Below are 17,170 nucleotides of genomic sequence, written 5' to 3' on the forward strand. Positions count from 1 at the left end.
CAACTCAACAAGCCCCATAAATGGTGATACAATTGTCTGCTTGGTGTCACTAAAGTTATCACACCCCCTAGGTACTTAGAAACACTTACATCGGTGGACTCATCGAGCAGGATGCTGAAACGCTTGTCACCCACATCTGCGACCAACTTTTTCAGAAAGTATGGTGATAGAACACCATTAATCATTTCTGTGCACTTCGACCTCTGCATTTTGAAGTGGGTTGCAGCAGTGGAGTCTGAGAAAGCAGCTCTACATGCTTCTCCAATATGATCACATGCCAGCATGGAACAGAACAGTGTTCAGCGATAGCTAATGCCATGGTGGCCTCAGCCTTTTTTGCAGTCAATTTTATTACCTATAAATGGCAGCTTGTTTTTGGTGGAACTGTTATAAGGCTTTGCCTTTTGAGTAGGTTTTAGAGTTGTCATGTGTTTTTTTTACATCACTAAGTTTGGCGTAGAAATCAGCCTTACAATACAGGCAGTATGCCCATGTATCATCTCCAATAAACGGCTTCTACCAGCCTTTGAATTCAGGGTTTGATTCCAACTCCTTTCTGTATTTTTGAGTGTACAGTTTAGACTGAGACATGATAAGCTACACATCTAGCTGGCTAGCTCATGTCACAGAGGCACACACACAGTGGACAAGGTGAGTAAGTGACTAAGGCTGTGTGAGTCAAATGCAGTGATTTATTTTAGACAAAGAACATTTTACATTTACATCCCTCCCTGAATGTAAGCCAGGGCAGGATCAGCCAGCGGCGGCTTCCCATATGCGGGATTCATTTGCAGTCTGGGCGCAAAGGGGTAAACTCTGACTGCAGCTGGGAGGGATTGCTGCGCGAGGACTGGGCCGCCTGTGAGTGTTTTGGGACAGGGGTGGGGCCCGGGTGGGGCCCACGGTAGCATCCGCTGCTCGTTGAGAAGAGTAAGAACTATACATGCTTCCACGTCAGTCTCCAATAACATCAGGAAAAGTCGCTAGTTGATTTTCTAAAAAAATGGGTCGCTAGAGGGATCTGAATACTCACTAAATATAGCGACAAAGTCATTAAGTTGGCAACACTGCCTGTGTGATGCTCTAGCAGCGTAGCTCGTCAGAGCTGCTTCGCCCATGGCGTGTACTTTAATTGATTTTCTGCAGGCAATGCAGAGCCTGCATCGCGGAACCGCGGTTCTTTAACAAGCCAGTTTTTGGTGAGCCACAAGTCGAGGAATTTACATTTTCCAGACATAGCTGAAGCTTCACTTAACGTTAGCTTGAGCTGTTTAACCTGATTTATTCGACTTCAATCACTCTTGCACGCACGTGACCGTCGCACTCTCTCCGAGGCAGGTGGCTCATGAAACAAGGACGCACAGACAGCGGCGTAGCCTATTACTGATGTTAAGTTGTTTTGTTTATTTAAATCTAAAGAACTTCAATTTCTATTCTTGTACAAAATATATAAATTCAAGCACTTTCAACAACCCATGTCTATTTGTCTATTTCCAAAAACTTTCAAGGCCTTGATTTATTTTCTCTCAAATTCACAAACTTTCAAGGATTTCAAGGACCCGTGGGAACCCTGCCCTCAATAGTCCTCAATGCAATACACTGTAATAGACTACATGGGACACATATCGACTTGCATAGCGTCCTTTTCTACCTGTCTGAAATAGGACTTGGTTCAACTATTAGTTGAAAAACTACACATTTGGTTAGTAGAGAGCCTACTGAGTATATCCCACCCCACTGTATCGGAGACAGGTAGATAAGTTCTCTCTACAAGCTATTAAGTATCCCATGTACCGTTTATTTATTTTATTGGGGCTATGGTGGGGTCGGAGTGAAAAGCCAGCAGCAGGCAATGTCAAAACTAACCATTTTTGGTTAGTAAAGACCCGACTGAGTATTTCCCACCCCAATTTATGAGACCAGTAGTAAAGTGCTTTACAAGTATCCCATATAACGTACCATGTATTGCACTGCAGTGAATGGAATAAGGAGTCACCAGCAGCACTCTGTATTAAACCCATTTAATACAGAGACCAATAAAAATGTTGCAGTATCTATTGAGTAATTCCAATAACATGTGTTTTATCAAAAGTGTATTTCTTTAAATATAGCCTACACGACATACCAGTGTTTGTGTTCACTTTTTAAAGAAATTATATGAATTCAACAAATGATCAACTTATTTTTTCCAAAGGTGGTAACAATGTTTTGGATAAAACGTTCTACTGCACTGCACTCGATATTCCCCAAGTTTAACATGTCTTTTCAGGGGACTCTTATTTTGGAATAAAGAAAACCTCGCTTGTGCTGCCAGCATAATATCCTGCTGCTAGGAGAACTGTAATCTTGATTATTCTTTTTTCCTATTTCTGTTTTCTTCGTGTGGCTTTCCAGCAGACTAGACGCATTGTTGCATATTGCTGCCTTTCAGTTTGGAAAGTGCATTGCACATTTGTAAAATATTACATACAAGAAAAATGGGGGGGGGGGGGGGGGAATTGTACCACCATCAACACCTTCACTTGACTCAAATTGAGCTATTACATAAAAGTGGAAAAAGTCAGGCCATGTAATCTGATAAAGATAATTGTGATCAAACGGAAGGCAATGGTGTGAAGGTGTGTGCACAGTCATGCAGGATTTAATGACACACTAGAATACCAGAACACAATATTGCTGAAGAAAAACAGCAGAAGTTAATAACACAAGTTATTTACAAATAGTACATCCCAAAAACCATATACAGTGGGGAGAAGAAGTATTTGATATACTGCTGTATTTGATATACCTGGTCAAGAGCTACAGGAAACATATGATCTCTGTAATTGCAAAAGGGTTCTGTACCAAATATTAAGTTCTGCATTTCTGATGTATCAAATACTTATGTCATGCAATAAAATGCTAATTAATTACTTAAAAATCATACAAATGTGATTTTCTGGATTTTTAGATTCCGTCTCTCACAGTTGAAGTGTACCTATGATAAAAATTACAGACCTCTACATGCTTTGTAAGTAGGAAAAACTGCAAAATCGGCAGTGTATCAAATACTTGCTCTCCCCGCTGCATTTAACCTTTCCCTATTGACACATTTTTGGCCTGATATCCATTATCTTGGAAAAACAACACAAAAGTATTACTCCTATCAAAAGTCAAAATAGAAAAAGAGCAGCATTTTGTTTAAATACGCTAAAATTTGCAATAAGGCACAGATCCAACAGCACTCCTCATCTGCGATGGATAGGATACAGCTGCACAAGTCTTACAGCTTTACTCAAGAGTCCGAAGACTGATACTCAACTGGGGCCATTCCCTCAAGGTTGTGCCAATCATGAAAGCAATTTCTGTCTGGAATGACACAGAGTGGTACGCCACACTCATTGCACTTCCAGGGAGTGTCTTTGGAGTGTCCCGATTTCTTGCAGAGTTCGCAGCGCTTTCGTCCTGCAGAACTTCTCTTGCTTTTGTCTGCCACAGGCTTGATCGGGACAGGTGTATGTCCAGTGTTCGTCGGCTTGGACTGAGTCTCAATGGACACCTCGCAGAGCTGGGCCACGAGCGCTTGTGTGAATTCTTTGTGGGTCATGGGCTGCATCTTGTTCACTTTACACAGATCCTTGTGAATGATGTAGCTGTTAGTAGTCGCTATGTCCACAAAATGGTAGAACAATGTTCGGTACCACTTCATTGTTTTGCGGTGGGCTGAGAAGTAAGTAATCAGTTGGTCAGATAAGTCAACACCTCCCATGTTTTTATTGTATTCTAGAATTGGGGTGGGTACTGGAATTGACTCATGAGACCATTTGCCATCCTTATTCTTGCGTTTCCTTTTTATTGTCTCCCCTCCATACGCTTGATGAATGGTGGTACCCATTGACACTTCCCGGGCATCCTTCCACTTCACAAAGAGCAGGGAGCCCTCCCTTATCCACCGTAAAGATCCTCTTGGGGATTTCTTGGTCAGCGCATTTTCTTCTGATCTTGGGAAGCCCAATCTGGCTTCCCTCATGGTACCACATGCTCCCATTTTCATATCAAATAAGTCCTTGAATAATTTTGGGCTGGAGAAGTAGTTGTCAAGATACACGTGGTAACCTGAGCCAAGAACAGAGGGCCTTACGAGGGACATCACTGAATCGTGACAAATTCCAAAGCCAACAGGAAACGTGTTTTTGCCGATATACACAGCATAGTCCACTGTATAGCCATTGCTGGAGTCAGCTAACACAAAAATCTTAAAGCCAAATTTAGTGGGCTTTGACTTGATATATTCAATCAACCCATTTCTTGCTTTTGATGCCACCATCCGTTCATCTACAGCCAGGTTTCTATGTGGGTGGAAACAGGACATGCAGGCATGACGAATGTCATTCATTAATGGTTTGAGCCGAAATAGCCTATCATATTCAGGAGTACCCTTTTTACTGTCATTGACAGCATCCTCATCAGGATCACTCATGTGAATGTTCCATGATATGATTCTGTATCTATCCCTGTTCATCACAGTAGCTGGAAACGGAATCGAGAAGATGGAGTTTGTTATCCAGTAATCACTGATAGCTCTTGTCTTAACCAGAGCAGTAAAGAAGACCAATCCAATGAATTTGTAAAACTCCTTCACAGTTATATCTATCCACTTAAACTTTTTGCCCCTACCAATGTTTCTAGCCGCCTGTCTATTTGTATTGTCGCAGAGGGTTCTGACCGTGACTTTTGTAAAAAACATTTGAAATAAGTCTAACGGTGAGTACATGGCTGAGGGATCTACTTGAGGTCCAGGAGGTCTGCTTGGACAAAATCTCAAAGGTTGAGGGCCCTCATCAGGGTGTTCCTCTGTTTTCCATGGCTGATCTGACTCGGTTGTTCTGTGTGGTAAGCGAGAGTTTTTTCTTGGGGTTGAGAGACGTGGTACTTTGGACTTTAATGAGGGTGAGGCCGGCACTCTTTTACGTGGAGAATAGGTCTTTGTTGACAAATTCACTGACGGGCTACGCTGTTGGTCTGGATGCAAGGTGCTCAGCAGTGGGGCTTCATCTTCATCCGTTTTAACACTATGAAAATAAACATTAGTAATTATCAATTCAGCAAACATGTTTTGCACAACACTTCCAATTGAGCGACAGCTATGCCATCGGTATTGGACTTCAATTCACTTTAAAACTTGAAGGTTAAAAAGACAAGAACTAGCTACACAGTGCCTATAGAAAGTCTACACCCACTAACTTTTTTCAAATGTCGTTGTCAGTGCCTCAGAGATTCATGCATTTGAATAGGGATTTTTCCCACTTATCTACACACCATACTCCACACTTTTGGCAGCAGTTACAGCTGTGAGTCTGTTGGGAAAGGTCTCTACCAACTTTGCACACCTAGATTTGGCAATGTATTATTTTTTACAAAACTGTTCAAGCTCTGTCAAGTTCCTTGGGAGCGTTGATGGACAGCACATTTTTGATTTGATTTAGGTCGGGGCTCTGACTGGGGCACTCATGGACATTTACCTTTTTATTCCTGAGCCACTCCACTAACTTTGGCTGTGTGCTTCGGGTCGTTGTCATGCTGAAAGGTAAACTTCAGCTTTCTAGCTGAGGGCAGCAGGTTTTCCTCAAGGACTTCTCTTGCTCCATTCATTATCCTGGTGAGTAACATCCCCACAACACGATGCTGCCACCAGCATGCTTCACAGTAGGGATGGTGCTGTAAGGCTTTGCATTTTTTTTGCACAAGTTCAATTTTAGTTTAGTCAGACAACAAAACTTTTTGCCAAATGGCTACAGAAACGTCAGTGTTTTTTTGCATAATTCAAATGGTATTCAAGGCTTTCTTGAGTAATGGCTTCCTTCTTGTCACCCTGCATGCCAGATTTGTGGGGTGCTTCGGATAATGTTGTCACATGATACATGTAAGATGGCGCCGACAGATATGGTAGCTCTGCTTCTAGCTCCTAAGCAACTTTGCAGTATTTAGTTGTGTTATTTTTTACAATATTAGCCCAAATTTTGGGGTGTTATCCAAAAGTTATTTCCGGCTGTATGTAATATCAGAGCGGCGGTAACTCACCAGCATTACGACCAAGAATACGACTTTTCCGAAATGGATGCTTGGTTCCATGGCAATTGAACTTATTTCAGAGGCTGCTCCAAAACACAGCCGGTGGAGAAGAGGAATTCGGAGTGAACTTTTGGTCGACTCAAGAGGCGCGCACACTAGGGCTGGAAGATATACAGTTGAAGTCGGAAGTTTACATACACTTAGGTTGGAGTCATTAAAACTTGTTTTTCAACCACTCCACAAACTTTTTGTTAACAAACTATAGTTTTGGCAAGTCGGTTAGGACATCTACTTTATGCATGACAAGACATTTTTTCCAGCAATTGTTAAGACAGATTATTTCACTGTATCACAATTCCAGTGGGTCAGAAGTTTACATAGACTAAGTTAACAGTGCCTTTAAACAACTTGGACATTTCCAGAAAATGGTGTCATGGCTTTAGAAGGTTCTTATAGGCTAATTAACATCATTTGAGTCAATTTGAGGTGTACCTGTGGATGTATTTCAAGGCCTACCTTCAAACTCAGTGCCTCTTTGCTTGACATTATGGGAAAATAAAAAGAAATCAGCCAAGACCTCAGGAATATTTTTTGGGACATCCACAAGTCTGGTTCATCCTTGGGAGCAATTTCCATCTGTACAAACAATAGTACGCAAATATAAACACCAGTGGACCATGCAGCCGTCATACAGCTCAGGAAGGAGATGCATTCTGTCTCCTAGAGATGAACGTACTTTGGTGCGAAAAGTGCAAATCAATCCCAAAACAACGGCAAAGGACCTTGTGAAGATGCTGGAGGAAACAAGTACAAAAGTATCTATATCCACAGTAAAACGAGTCCTATATCGACATAAAGTCCTCTCAGCAAGGAAGAAGCCACTGCTCAAACCGCCATAAGAAAGCCAGACTACGGTTTGCAACTGCACATGGGGACAAAGTTCATACTTTTTGGAGAAATGTAGAACTGTTTGGCCATAATGACCATCGTTATGTTTGGAGGAAAAAGGGGGAGGCTTGCAAGCCGAAGAACACCATCCCAACCGTGAAGCACGGGGGTGGCAGCATCATGTTGTGGGGGTGCTTTGCTGCAGGAGGGACTGGTGCACTTCACAAAATAGATGGCATCATGAGGTAGGAAAATTATGTGGATATATTGAAGCAACATCACAAGACATCAGTCAGGAAGTTAAATCTTGGTCGCAAATGGGTCTTCCAAATGGACAATGACCCCAAGCATACTTCTAAAGTTGTGGCAAAATGGCTTAAGGACAACAAAGTCAAGGTATTGGAGTGGCCATCACAAAGCCCTGACATCAATCCTATTGAAAATTTGTGGGCAGAACTGAAAAAGCGTGTGCGAGCAAGGAAGCCTACAAACCGGACTCAGTTACACCAGCTCTGTCAGGAGTAATGGGCCAAAATTCACCCAACTTATTGTGGGAAGCTTGTGGAAGGCTACCCAAAATGTTTGACCCAAGTTAAACAATTTAAATGCAATGCTACCAAATACTAATTGAGTGTATGTAAACTTCTGACCCACTGGGAATGTGATGAAAGAAATAAAAGCTGAAATAAATCACTCTACTATTATTCTGACATTTCACATTATTAAAATAAAGTGGTGATCCTAACTGACCTAAGAATTTTTACTAGAATTAAATGTCAGAAATTGTGAAAAACTTAGTTCAAATGTACTTGGCTAAGGTGTATGTAAACTTCTGACTTCAACTGTATATCGTGTGACGATAGATGTTTTTCTAGCGTTTATTTTGTTGTGTCGCAAATCACACTTATTTTGTCAAAGGAAGGAAATTTGCAACACAAACAAACATGGAGGAGAGTGAACGTGACACAGAGCACGGAGACCATACCTAAAAGAGGGGCTACTTCGGTCACATGGACATGGTTTGGGTATGAAAAGTTTGACACGGACCAGAAAACCGTCCTCTGCAAAATATGCCGCAGGACGGTCCAGACAACAGGCTCAAAACACCACTAACCTATTTTACCACCTATGTAAGAATCATGTGAAACAGTACGAGAGAGTCTACGGATGAGACCCCAAAAAGTACAGTCAAGTGCTCAAAACAAACCTCTGACTCAGACGTTGCAAGAGGCTTTTGCCCACGGCACACCATATGGCAAAGAATCACGAAGATAGGAGATAACAGCTGGTGTTACAACTTACATCTGCAAAGACATGGCGGCGGTTACGTGAGTTTGTGCTAACACTCGACCCAAGGTACCAAATGTAATAAGAAATAGGCCTTTACACATGGTAATTTTATATAAACTATTTATTCATAGAATTTACAGAAAATGTGTATATCGTGATACGTGCCGTTATCGGGACATGAAATGACCTATATTGGGATATGAGATTTTGGCCATATCGCCCAGCCCTAGCGCACACCATCCACCACTTCCGAGTATATTACTCGCTAATGTTCACTCTCTGGATAATAAAGCAGACGAGCTCAGGGTGAGGATCTCCTTCCAGAGAGACATCAGGGATTGTAACATAGCCATGTTTCCGTGAAACAGAGTTTCATCGGGACATACTGTCTCCATCCATTCAGCCAGCTGGATTCTCTGTACATTGCGCAGACAGGAATAAAGAACTCACCGGAAAGAAGAACGGTAGGGGGTGTATGTTTCATGATTAACTACTATGGTGTGTTTGTGACAACATACAGTCCTTTTGTTCACCCGACCTAGAATACCTCACAATCAAATGCCGACGTATTACCTCCCAAGATAATTATATTTGGTTATAGTCACAGCCGTGTATATTCCCCCTCAAGCTGATACCACAACAGCCCTCAAAGAACTCCACTGGACTTTATACAAACTGAAAACCACATATCCGAGGCATATCACATATCCCGATTTATTGTAGCTGGAGAATTTAAAAAAGCAAATTTGAGGAAAACACTACCCAAGTTCAACCAACACATTGACTGTAGTATTCGCTCTGTAAAAACACTGCTACTCAACTTTTCGAAATGCCTACAAGGCCCTCCCCCGCCCTCCATTCGGCAAATCTGATCATGACTACATTTTACTCCTCCCTTCCTATAGGCAGAAACTCAGAGGAAGTACCCCTGCTAAGGTATTTTCAACGCTGGTCTGACCAATCGGAATCCATGCTTCAAGATTGTTTTGATCACGTGGACTGGGATATGTTCCGGGTAGCCTCCGAGAATAACATCGACAGATACACTTTCTGATGAACTCAGTCACCGTATAGGTGATTGGGTACAATGTGACTATTAAAACCTACCCAAACCAGAAACCATGGCAGCATTCGCGTAAAACTGAAAGGGCGAACCACCGCATTTAACCATGTCAAGGTGACTGGGAATACGGCCGAATACAAACAGTGTAGTTATTCCCTCCGTAAAGGCAATCAAACAGGCAAAACATTAGTACAGAGACAAAGTGGCGTCGCAATTCAACGGCTCAGACACGAGACATATGTGGCAGGGTCTACAGACAATCACGGACTACAAAGGGGAAACCAGCCATGTTGCGGACACTGACGTCTTGCTTCCGGACAAGCTAAACACCTTCGCCCGCTATGAGGATAACGCCGTGCAACCGCCCGCTAACAAGGACTGTGGGCTCTCCTTCTCGGTGGTCGACGTGAGTAAGACATTTAAGCGTATTAACCCTCGCAAAGTTGCCGGCCCAGACGGCATCCCTAGCTTCGTCTTCAGAGCATGCGCAGACCAGCTGGCTGGAGTGTTTACTAGTGTTTACTAGAATCGGACGATATTAGCTAAAAATGCCAACAAAAGATAAGATAATCCTTATTGTGGCTAGCTTCACATAGATGGGTCCCGCCACCATTTATCAAATAAGAACTGTCTCATAAATTAGGGTTAATTTTAGATGACACCTAGCTATACAGTTAGCTAGCTAACTATAGCTACTGAAACAGATGTAATTTTGCTATGTTTTTTGGGAAGAACATTGTTTGCATCCATGAGCTAGCTAGCTTTTATTTAAATGATCAGCACGGTGCGCGAGACAACATTACCAGCATCAAAGCATACGTATCTATTAATTGTTGTGACAAATGAAACACGAGTGATTGTGTAATAACTACATAAAAAAATATTGAACACGTTCAATTATTATGTGACTTGCAGTCATATTCAGGTCTTGATTGGTCAACAAGCTTATTTGACATGACAAAGAGTGTTATTTGACGTGTATCTTTTTTGACATGCAAAGACCCAAACGGTGTTCCATAGAAATCCTGGTTGAGAATGAAATGACTGAACAACAAAACAGCACAGCAAATACGTGAAAGAAATAGGTTTTGATGATGTTTTACTGGTAATGGGGACATATGTAAATGCCAACAAAATAACTTTTTGGTCAGTGTGGTGTGTGTAACCTTTATTTAACTAGGCAAGTCAGTTAAGAACAAATTCATATTTACAATGACGGCCTACACCGGACGCTGACGGGCCAATTGAGCGCCGTCCTATGGGACTCCCAATCACGGCCGGATGTGATACAGCCTGGATTCTAACCAGAGACTGTAGTGATGCCTCTTGCACTAAGATGCAGTGCCTTAGACCACTGCGTCAATGTATGCGTTTTAACTATTTAACTGTACTAGAATGTATAAAAAGGCTGCTAAAATTTTAAATATAGGTTATCGGTACCGTTGTTTTTGGGGCAAGGAAAATATTGGATATCGGTATCGGACAGAAATCACTAGTGTTTACGGACATATTCAATCTCTCCCTATCCCAGTCTGCTGTCCCCACTTGCTTCAAGATGTCCACCATTGTTCCTGTACCCAAGAAAGCAAAGGTAACTGAACTAAATGACTATTGCCCCATAGCACTCACTTATGTCATCATGAAGTGCTTTGAGAGGCTAGTTAAGGATCATATCACCTCTACCATACACCCTAGACCCATTTCAATTTGCTTACCGCCCCAATAGAGCCACAGACGATGCAATCGCCATCGCACTGGACAAGAGGAATACTTATGTAAGAATGCTGTTCATTGACTATAGCTCAGCATTCAACACCAAAGTATCCTCCAAGCTCATTATTATGCTCCAGGCCCTGGGTCTGAACCCTGCCCTGTGCAGATGGGCCACCCCCAGGTGGTGAAGGTAGGAAACAACGCCTCCACTTCGCTGATCCTCAACACAGGGGCCCCACAAGGGTGTGTGATCAGCCCCCTCCTGTACTCCCTGTTCACCCATGACTGCGTGGCCACACACGCCTCCAACTCAATCAAGTTTGCAGACGACACAAAAGTAGTAGGCCTGATTACCAACAATGACGAGACAGCCTACAGGGAGGAAGTGAGGGCCCTGGCAGAGTGGGGCAAGGAAAATAACCTCTGAACGTCAACAAAACAAAAGGAGCTGATCGTGGACTTCAGGAAACAGCAGAGGGAGCACGCCCCTATCCACATCGACGGGACCGCAGTGGAGAAGGTGGAAAGCTTCAAGTTCCTCTGCGTACACGTCACTGGCAATCTGAAATGGTCCGCTCACACAGACAGTGTGGTGAAGAAGATGCAACATCACCTCTACAAATCACAAGGTTGAAGAAATTTGGCTAGGCCCCTAAAACTTTTACAGATGCACAATTGATAGCATCCTGTCAGGCTGAATCACTGCCTGGTACGGCAACTGCACCACCCGCAACGGATGGTACAGTTTGCCCAACGCATCACCAGGGGCAAACTACCTGTCCTCCAGGACACCTACAGCACCAGATGTCACAGGAAGGCCAAAAAGATCATCAAGGACATCAACCACCCGAGCCACAGCCTGTTCACCCCGCTATCATCTAGATGGTGAGGTTAGTACAGATGCATCAAAGCTGGGACCGAGAGACTGAAAAACAGCTTCTATCTCAAGGCCATCAGACTGTTAAACAGCCTTCACTTGCCAGCTTCTACCCGGTTATGTAACCCTGCACCTTAGAGGCTGCTGCCCTATATACATAGAGTTTGAATAACTGGCCACTTTAATAATGGAACACTAGTCACTTTAATATGTTTACGTACTGCTTTACTCATCTCATATGTATATACTGTATTCTATTTGACTGTGCTTTAGTCAATGCCACTGGCATTGCTCAATATAATATTTATATATTTCATAATTCCATTATTTTACTTTTAGATGTGTGTCTTGTTAGATACTACTGCACTATTGGAGCTAAGAACACAAGCATTTCGCTACACCCGCAATAACATCTGCTAAATACATGTATGTGACCAACAAATTTTGATTTGACATGCACACTGTGACCAATCTTGGCCATAAAAGCCTGAAGCTCTTATAAAGTTGTCGTTGGACTCTTGGTAGTCTATCTGATCAGTTTCCTACTTGCTCTGTCATCCAGTTTGGAGGCATGGACTGATCTACGCAGGGTCTTGGTGGTGCCATACACCTTCCATTTATTAATAATCGTTTTGACCGTGCTCCAAGTGATATTCAAGGAACCTGTGCCTTTCCACCACTTTGTCCTGGAGTTCTATTAAAAGCTCCTTGGTGCTCATGGTTGACTGTTTGTTTTGCAATTCACCTACCCAGCAGAAGGAACATACAGGAACTGCTGAAATAATGTGAATCACTACAATTTAACACAGTTGTAGGCCAATTAACTTGGTGTGCAATTTATTTATTTTAAAAAAAAACTATTTTAATGTATTTTAATTCCAGGCTATTAGGCAACAAACGGTGAAATGTTGAATGGGGGTGTAGACTTTCTATAGGCATATTGGCTCTAAGACATCTAAGGCTGAATTTGGCCTCAGATTTGTTAGGCTTCATTTACACAGGCAGGCCAATTCAGATTTTTGGTTGTAAGTGCTGAGAATAGACATTTTACTCCTACTCTTATGGGTAAAAATAAAAACTATGCATGAAGTCTCTTTAGTCATAAGAGTCACACCTAGTCTACAGATACTTAGGACACCTCATGACCTGTCCTAACAAGTTAAGAGTTACCAGCAGGTGTCTTGATAATAGAAAAATACAGCGGGTCAAATATCGATGACTGCAGCTAAATGACTATAGCGGAAACACTGATGGATTATGAACGTTGGTAAATACCTTGATGTCCTTGTTGACTGTGAACCTTTGCATGGTACCCATGGTTCTTCTGGAGAATCAGAACACTTTACCCCGCTCTCAGATTGGCTCTCTTTCCTTGGTGTGACTCTGGGTGGTGTGTCACCTGCTGATTCATTTGAGTCCTCTTCCCAATCAAGACTATGAAGATAAATATGAACATGTGTACAATAATGCAATTCACTGAGTCAACACTATTACTTAGGACTAGACAACAGAACACAATTAATTTACCATCTCCTACTGCGGTCGTCTACATGGTTCAACATTCACACATCAACATTTTATGTCAATTCAATGTGGCCGACACCCACCGTCTAAGATCAATCTGTTAGGTTTACAAACTGAGGAATATGCCTGTCAAATAGTTTTTAAAAAAATAAAAAAAATAAAAGAATTCTGAGAAATGAGAATTCATTTTCAAAGTATGTCATTTTGATTTCAGATCTTTTTAATGGAGTGGCTGCCGATCCGACATTTCCGGACCTTTCCTCCCGACTGCTAAAGCTCCCGAAGCCTGCGCATGTGCAGGATCCTTTACTCCACTAGGCAAAATATGTGCTTTGATTTAAACTAAATACAGGTAGACAATGCTACAGTTTATTAACATCATCTGGTTGATATGCAGATGCTGCATGTTTCACCAGAAAAATTTGAATAATCGTCATTCACGAATCGCAATTGAATGAGAGAAATTAGAGAGATTCTCTATGGAAAGCGCAGAGAAAATGTGCAAAGTAGAGAATCCTGCACATGCGCAAAAGCCCCAGCCGCCGGGAAGCGGGGTCCAGAAAAGTCAGATCCGCAGTCTGTCTTCTTTTAAATGTGGCTCCTGAGTGGCGTAGCGGTTTAAGGCACTGCATCTCAGCACTAGAGGCGTCACTACAGACCCTGGTTAAATTCCAGACTCCAGCGATGTTTTTACTTTTCCTGTTGAAAAGCGATATTCCAGGTACAAAATACACTAAAGTACACACACTAAAGTACAAAACATATATTTGAGCAAAATATACACTACCGTTCAAAAGTTTGGGGTCACTTAGAAATATCCTTGTTTTTTAAAGAAAAGCTAATTTTTTGTCCATTGAAATAACATCAAATTGATCAGAAATACAGTGTAGACATTGTTAATGTTGTAAATTACTATTGTAGATGGAAACGGCAGACTTTTAATGGAATATCTACATAGGCGTACAGAGGTCCATTATCAGCAACCATCACTCCTGTGTTCCAATGGCATCACAGAGTCACCTCTTCACTGTTGACGTTGAGACTGGTGTTTCGCGGGTACTATTAATTACAACATTATTATAGTACTGTGCAGTATCGAAGAGCCCTCACTGCTGCTCGTTCATCCTATTTTTCCAACTTAATTGAGGAAAATAAGAACAATCCTAATTGTATTTTTGATACTATCGCAAAGCTAACTAAAAAGCAGCATTCCCCAAGACAGGATGGCTTTCACTTCAGCAGTGATAAATTAATCAACTTCTTTGAAGAAAAGATCATGATCATTAGAAAGCTAATTACGGACTCCTCTTTAAATCTGTGTATTTCTCCAAAGCTCAGTAGTCCTGAGTCTGCACAACTCTGCCAGGACCTAGGATCAAGGGAGACATCTCTTGACACAATGATGAAAATAATCATGGCCTCTAAACCTTCAAGCTGCATACTGGACCCTATTCCAACTAAACTACTGAAAGAGCTGCTTCCTGTGCTTGGCCCTCCTATGTTGAACATAACCCCCAGATGTATACCAAACTCACTAAAAGTGGCAGTAATAAAGCCTCTCTTGAAAATGCCAAACCTTGACCCAGAAAATATTTTTTTAAACTATCGGCCTATATCAAATCTCCCATTCCTCTCAAAAAAAATGGAAAAGCTGTTGCGCAGCAACTCACTGCCTTCGTGAAGACAAACAATGTATAGGAAACACTTCAGTCTGGTTTTAGACCCCATCATAGCACTGAGGCTGCACTTGAAGGTGTTAAATGACCTTTTAATGGCGTAAGACCGAGGCTCTGCATCTGTCCTTGTGCTCCTAGACCTTAGTGCTGCTTTTGATACCATCGATCACCACATTCTTTTGGAGAGATTGGAAACACAAATTGGTCTACACGGACAAGTTCTGGCCTGGTTTAGATCTTATCTGTAAGATATCGGTTTGTCTCTGTAGATGGTTTATCCTCTGACAAATCAACTGTAAATTTCGGTGTTCCTCAAGGCTCTGTTTTAGGACCCCTATTGTTTTCCCTATATATTTTACCTCTTGGTGATGTCATTCAGAAACATAATGTTAACTTTCACAGCTATGCGGACGACACACAGCTGTACATTTTGATGAAACATGGTGAAGCCCCAAAATTGCCCTCCCTGGAAGCCTGTGTTTCAGACATAAGGACGTGGGTGGGGTTATACCAAAGTGGGAGGGGTTTGGCCCTGTCCGTGGGTATGATCGGACGGGGCCACAGTGTCTCCCGACCCCTCCTGTGTCGGGGGGCTAGGGTCAGTCTGTTTTTTTCTGGAGAATTTCTCCTGTCTTATCTGGTGTCCTGTGTGAATTTACAGTGCCTTGCGAAAGTATTCGGCCCCCTTGAACTTTGCGACCTTTTGCCACATTTCAGGCTTCAAACATAAAGATATAAAACTGTATTTTTTTGGGAAGAATCAACAACAAGTGGGACACAATCATGAAGTGGAACGACATTTATTGGATATTTCAAACTTTTTTAACAAATCAAAAACGGAAAAATTGGGCGTGCAAAATTATTCAGCCCCCTTATACACAACGACTCAAACATAAATGGTTGACGGTTGGAATTCTTTCTCCAGGTCTTCCAAGGGAAGCACATCTCCCTTGGATGTACAGTACCAGCAAAATATTGGACACACCTACTCAAGATGGTTTGTCGTTTCCAATGTGAACAAATTCATCCTAGTGGGCAGAACAGGCAAGGAGGTGGGCAAAGTCAAGCACGAGCTAGCGAAATCCTATTGGCGCGTTCTAACAAATGTTTGCATATTTCTGTTAGGGAACGCCTACTTTGAAGTGTGCAATAACTCAATTTGCCATTGCGCGACACTAAACAACGGCAACGGGTCAAATCTACAAAATTTAGTCCACACTGTTCGTAACAGATTATAGTTTTGGGAACAGAAAGCTGTATTGGCATCAAATGTTTAATCGATTAGAAAATGTGCAGAATTTCGGCGGCCTTATTGATTTCCCCACTGGCTTCCAGTGGAAATTGCCAAGCGGATGCTTTCACATGTATAGATCGGGTAAAATCTCTTATTATTCTATCTGTGGTAAAATGGTTCTGACGGAGTCGGTGAGATTTCGGCCCCCCGGTGTGGTGACTGGGTACAGTATGCGCTCTGGGAGTGATTATTCCTACTTACGCGTCCTCGTGTGGATCCACTCCCTCCTGATAGTCGAAGCTGAAGTCTTCGTCTGCAAGGTAACTATCATCAGACCAATTGCTTCCCTCCTCGCTGCTATCGAAGTCCTCCATCTCGGTGTCGCTTTCCATAATATAATCAATCAATTTCGGCTATATTGTTGTGGCCAGAGCTACGGTCTAAAACGTAGTCACAAATTCTCTGCAACTACACTATCACGTTAACGTGCAGCTTCTTCTTCGCGTGAGTTTTCGGCAGACGACACTGCTTCTTCTATGATATAATGGTAGTCCGCAAACAACGCGCATGCCGACACCTACTGTGCTGGAGTGTGTGGTCAATCACGGTTTACAACATTTCTAAATCCTCCTACCTAACTCAGAAGTATAAAATAAAAAACAGCCCTGCTAACTTCTAATAGACCCTCCCCCAAATCCCTTCCAACCTCAATGACCCTACACTTCAATCTTTCCCTCTCTTCAACACACTTACAACAATATAGCACATGCTCCACTGTTTCAATCCACCATAAACTCCAGACAAAACACATTAACATGCTTGCCAACCAGATGTAATAACGAGTTTAATGTACA

General features: G+C 42.2%; 1 protein-coding gene across 1 annotated transcript; it reads right to left on the reverse strand.

Annotated features, from left to right (window-relative positions):
* Positions 1-1,384: 1,384 nt before the first annotated feature.
* On the reverse strand, positions 1,385-16,851 carry LOC110488309 (piggyBac transposable element-derived protein 4). The gene is made up of 3 exons (XM_021560497.3): positions 16,578-16,851; positions 13,158-13,316; positions 1,385-5,051 (listed from the first exon to the last, which is right to left on the reverse strand). The coding sequence occupies exons 1-3, from the start codon at positions 16,706-16,708 to the stop codon at positions 3,275-3,277; spliced, it is 2,067 nt and encodes a 688-aa protein (XP_021416172.3). The 5' UTR covers positions 16,709-16,851; the 3' UTR covers positions 1,385-3,274.
* Positions 16,852-17,170: the final 319 nt, after the last annotated feature.

The sequence above is a fragment of the Oncorhynchus mykiss genome, chromosome 30, assembly GCF_057628025.1.
Source record: "Oncorhynchus mykiss isolate SJ-2025 chromosome 30, ASM5762802v1, whole genome shotgun sequence".
In the NCBI taxonomy this organism is placed as follows: Eukaryota; Metazoa; Chordata; class Actinopteri; order Salmoniformes; family Salmonidae; genus Oncorhynchus; species Oncorhynchus mykiss.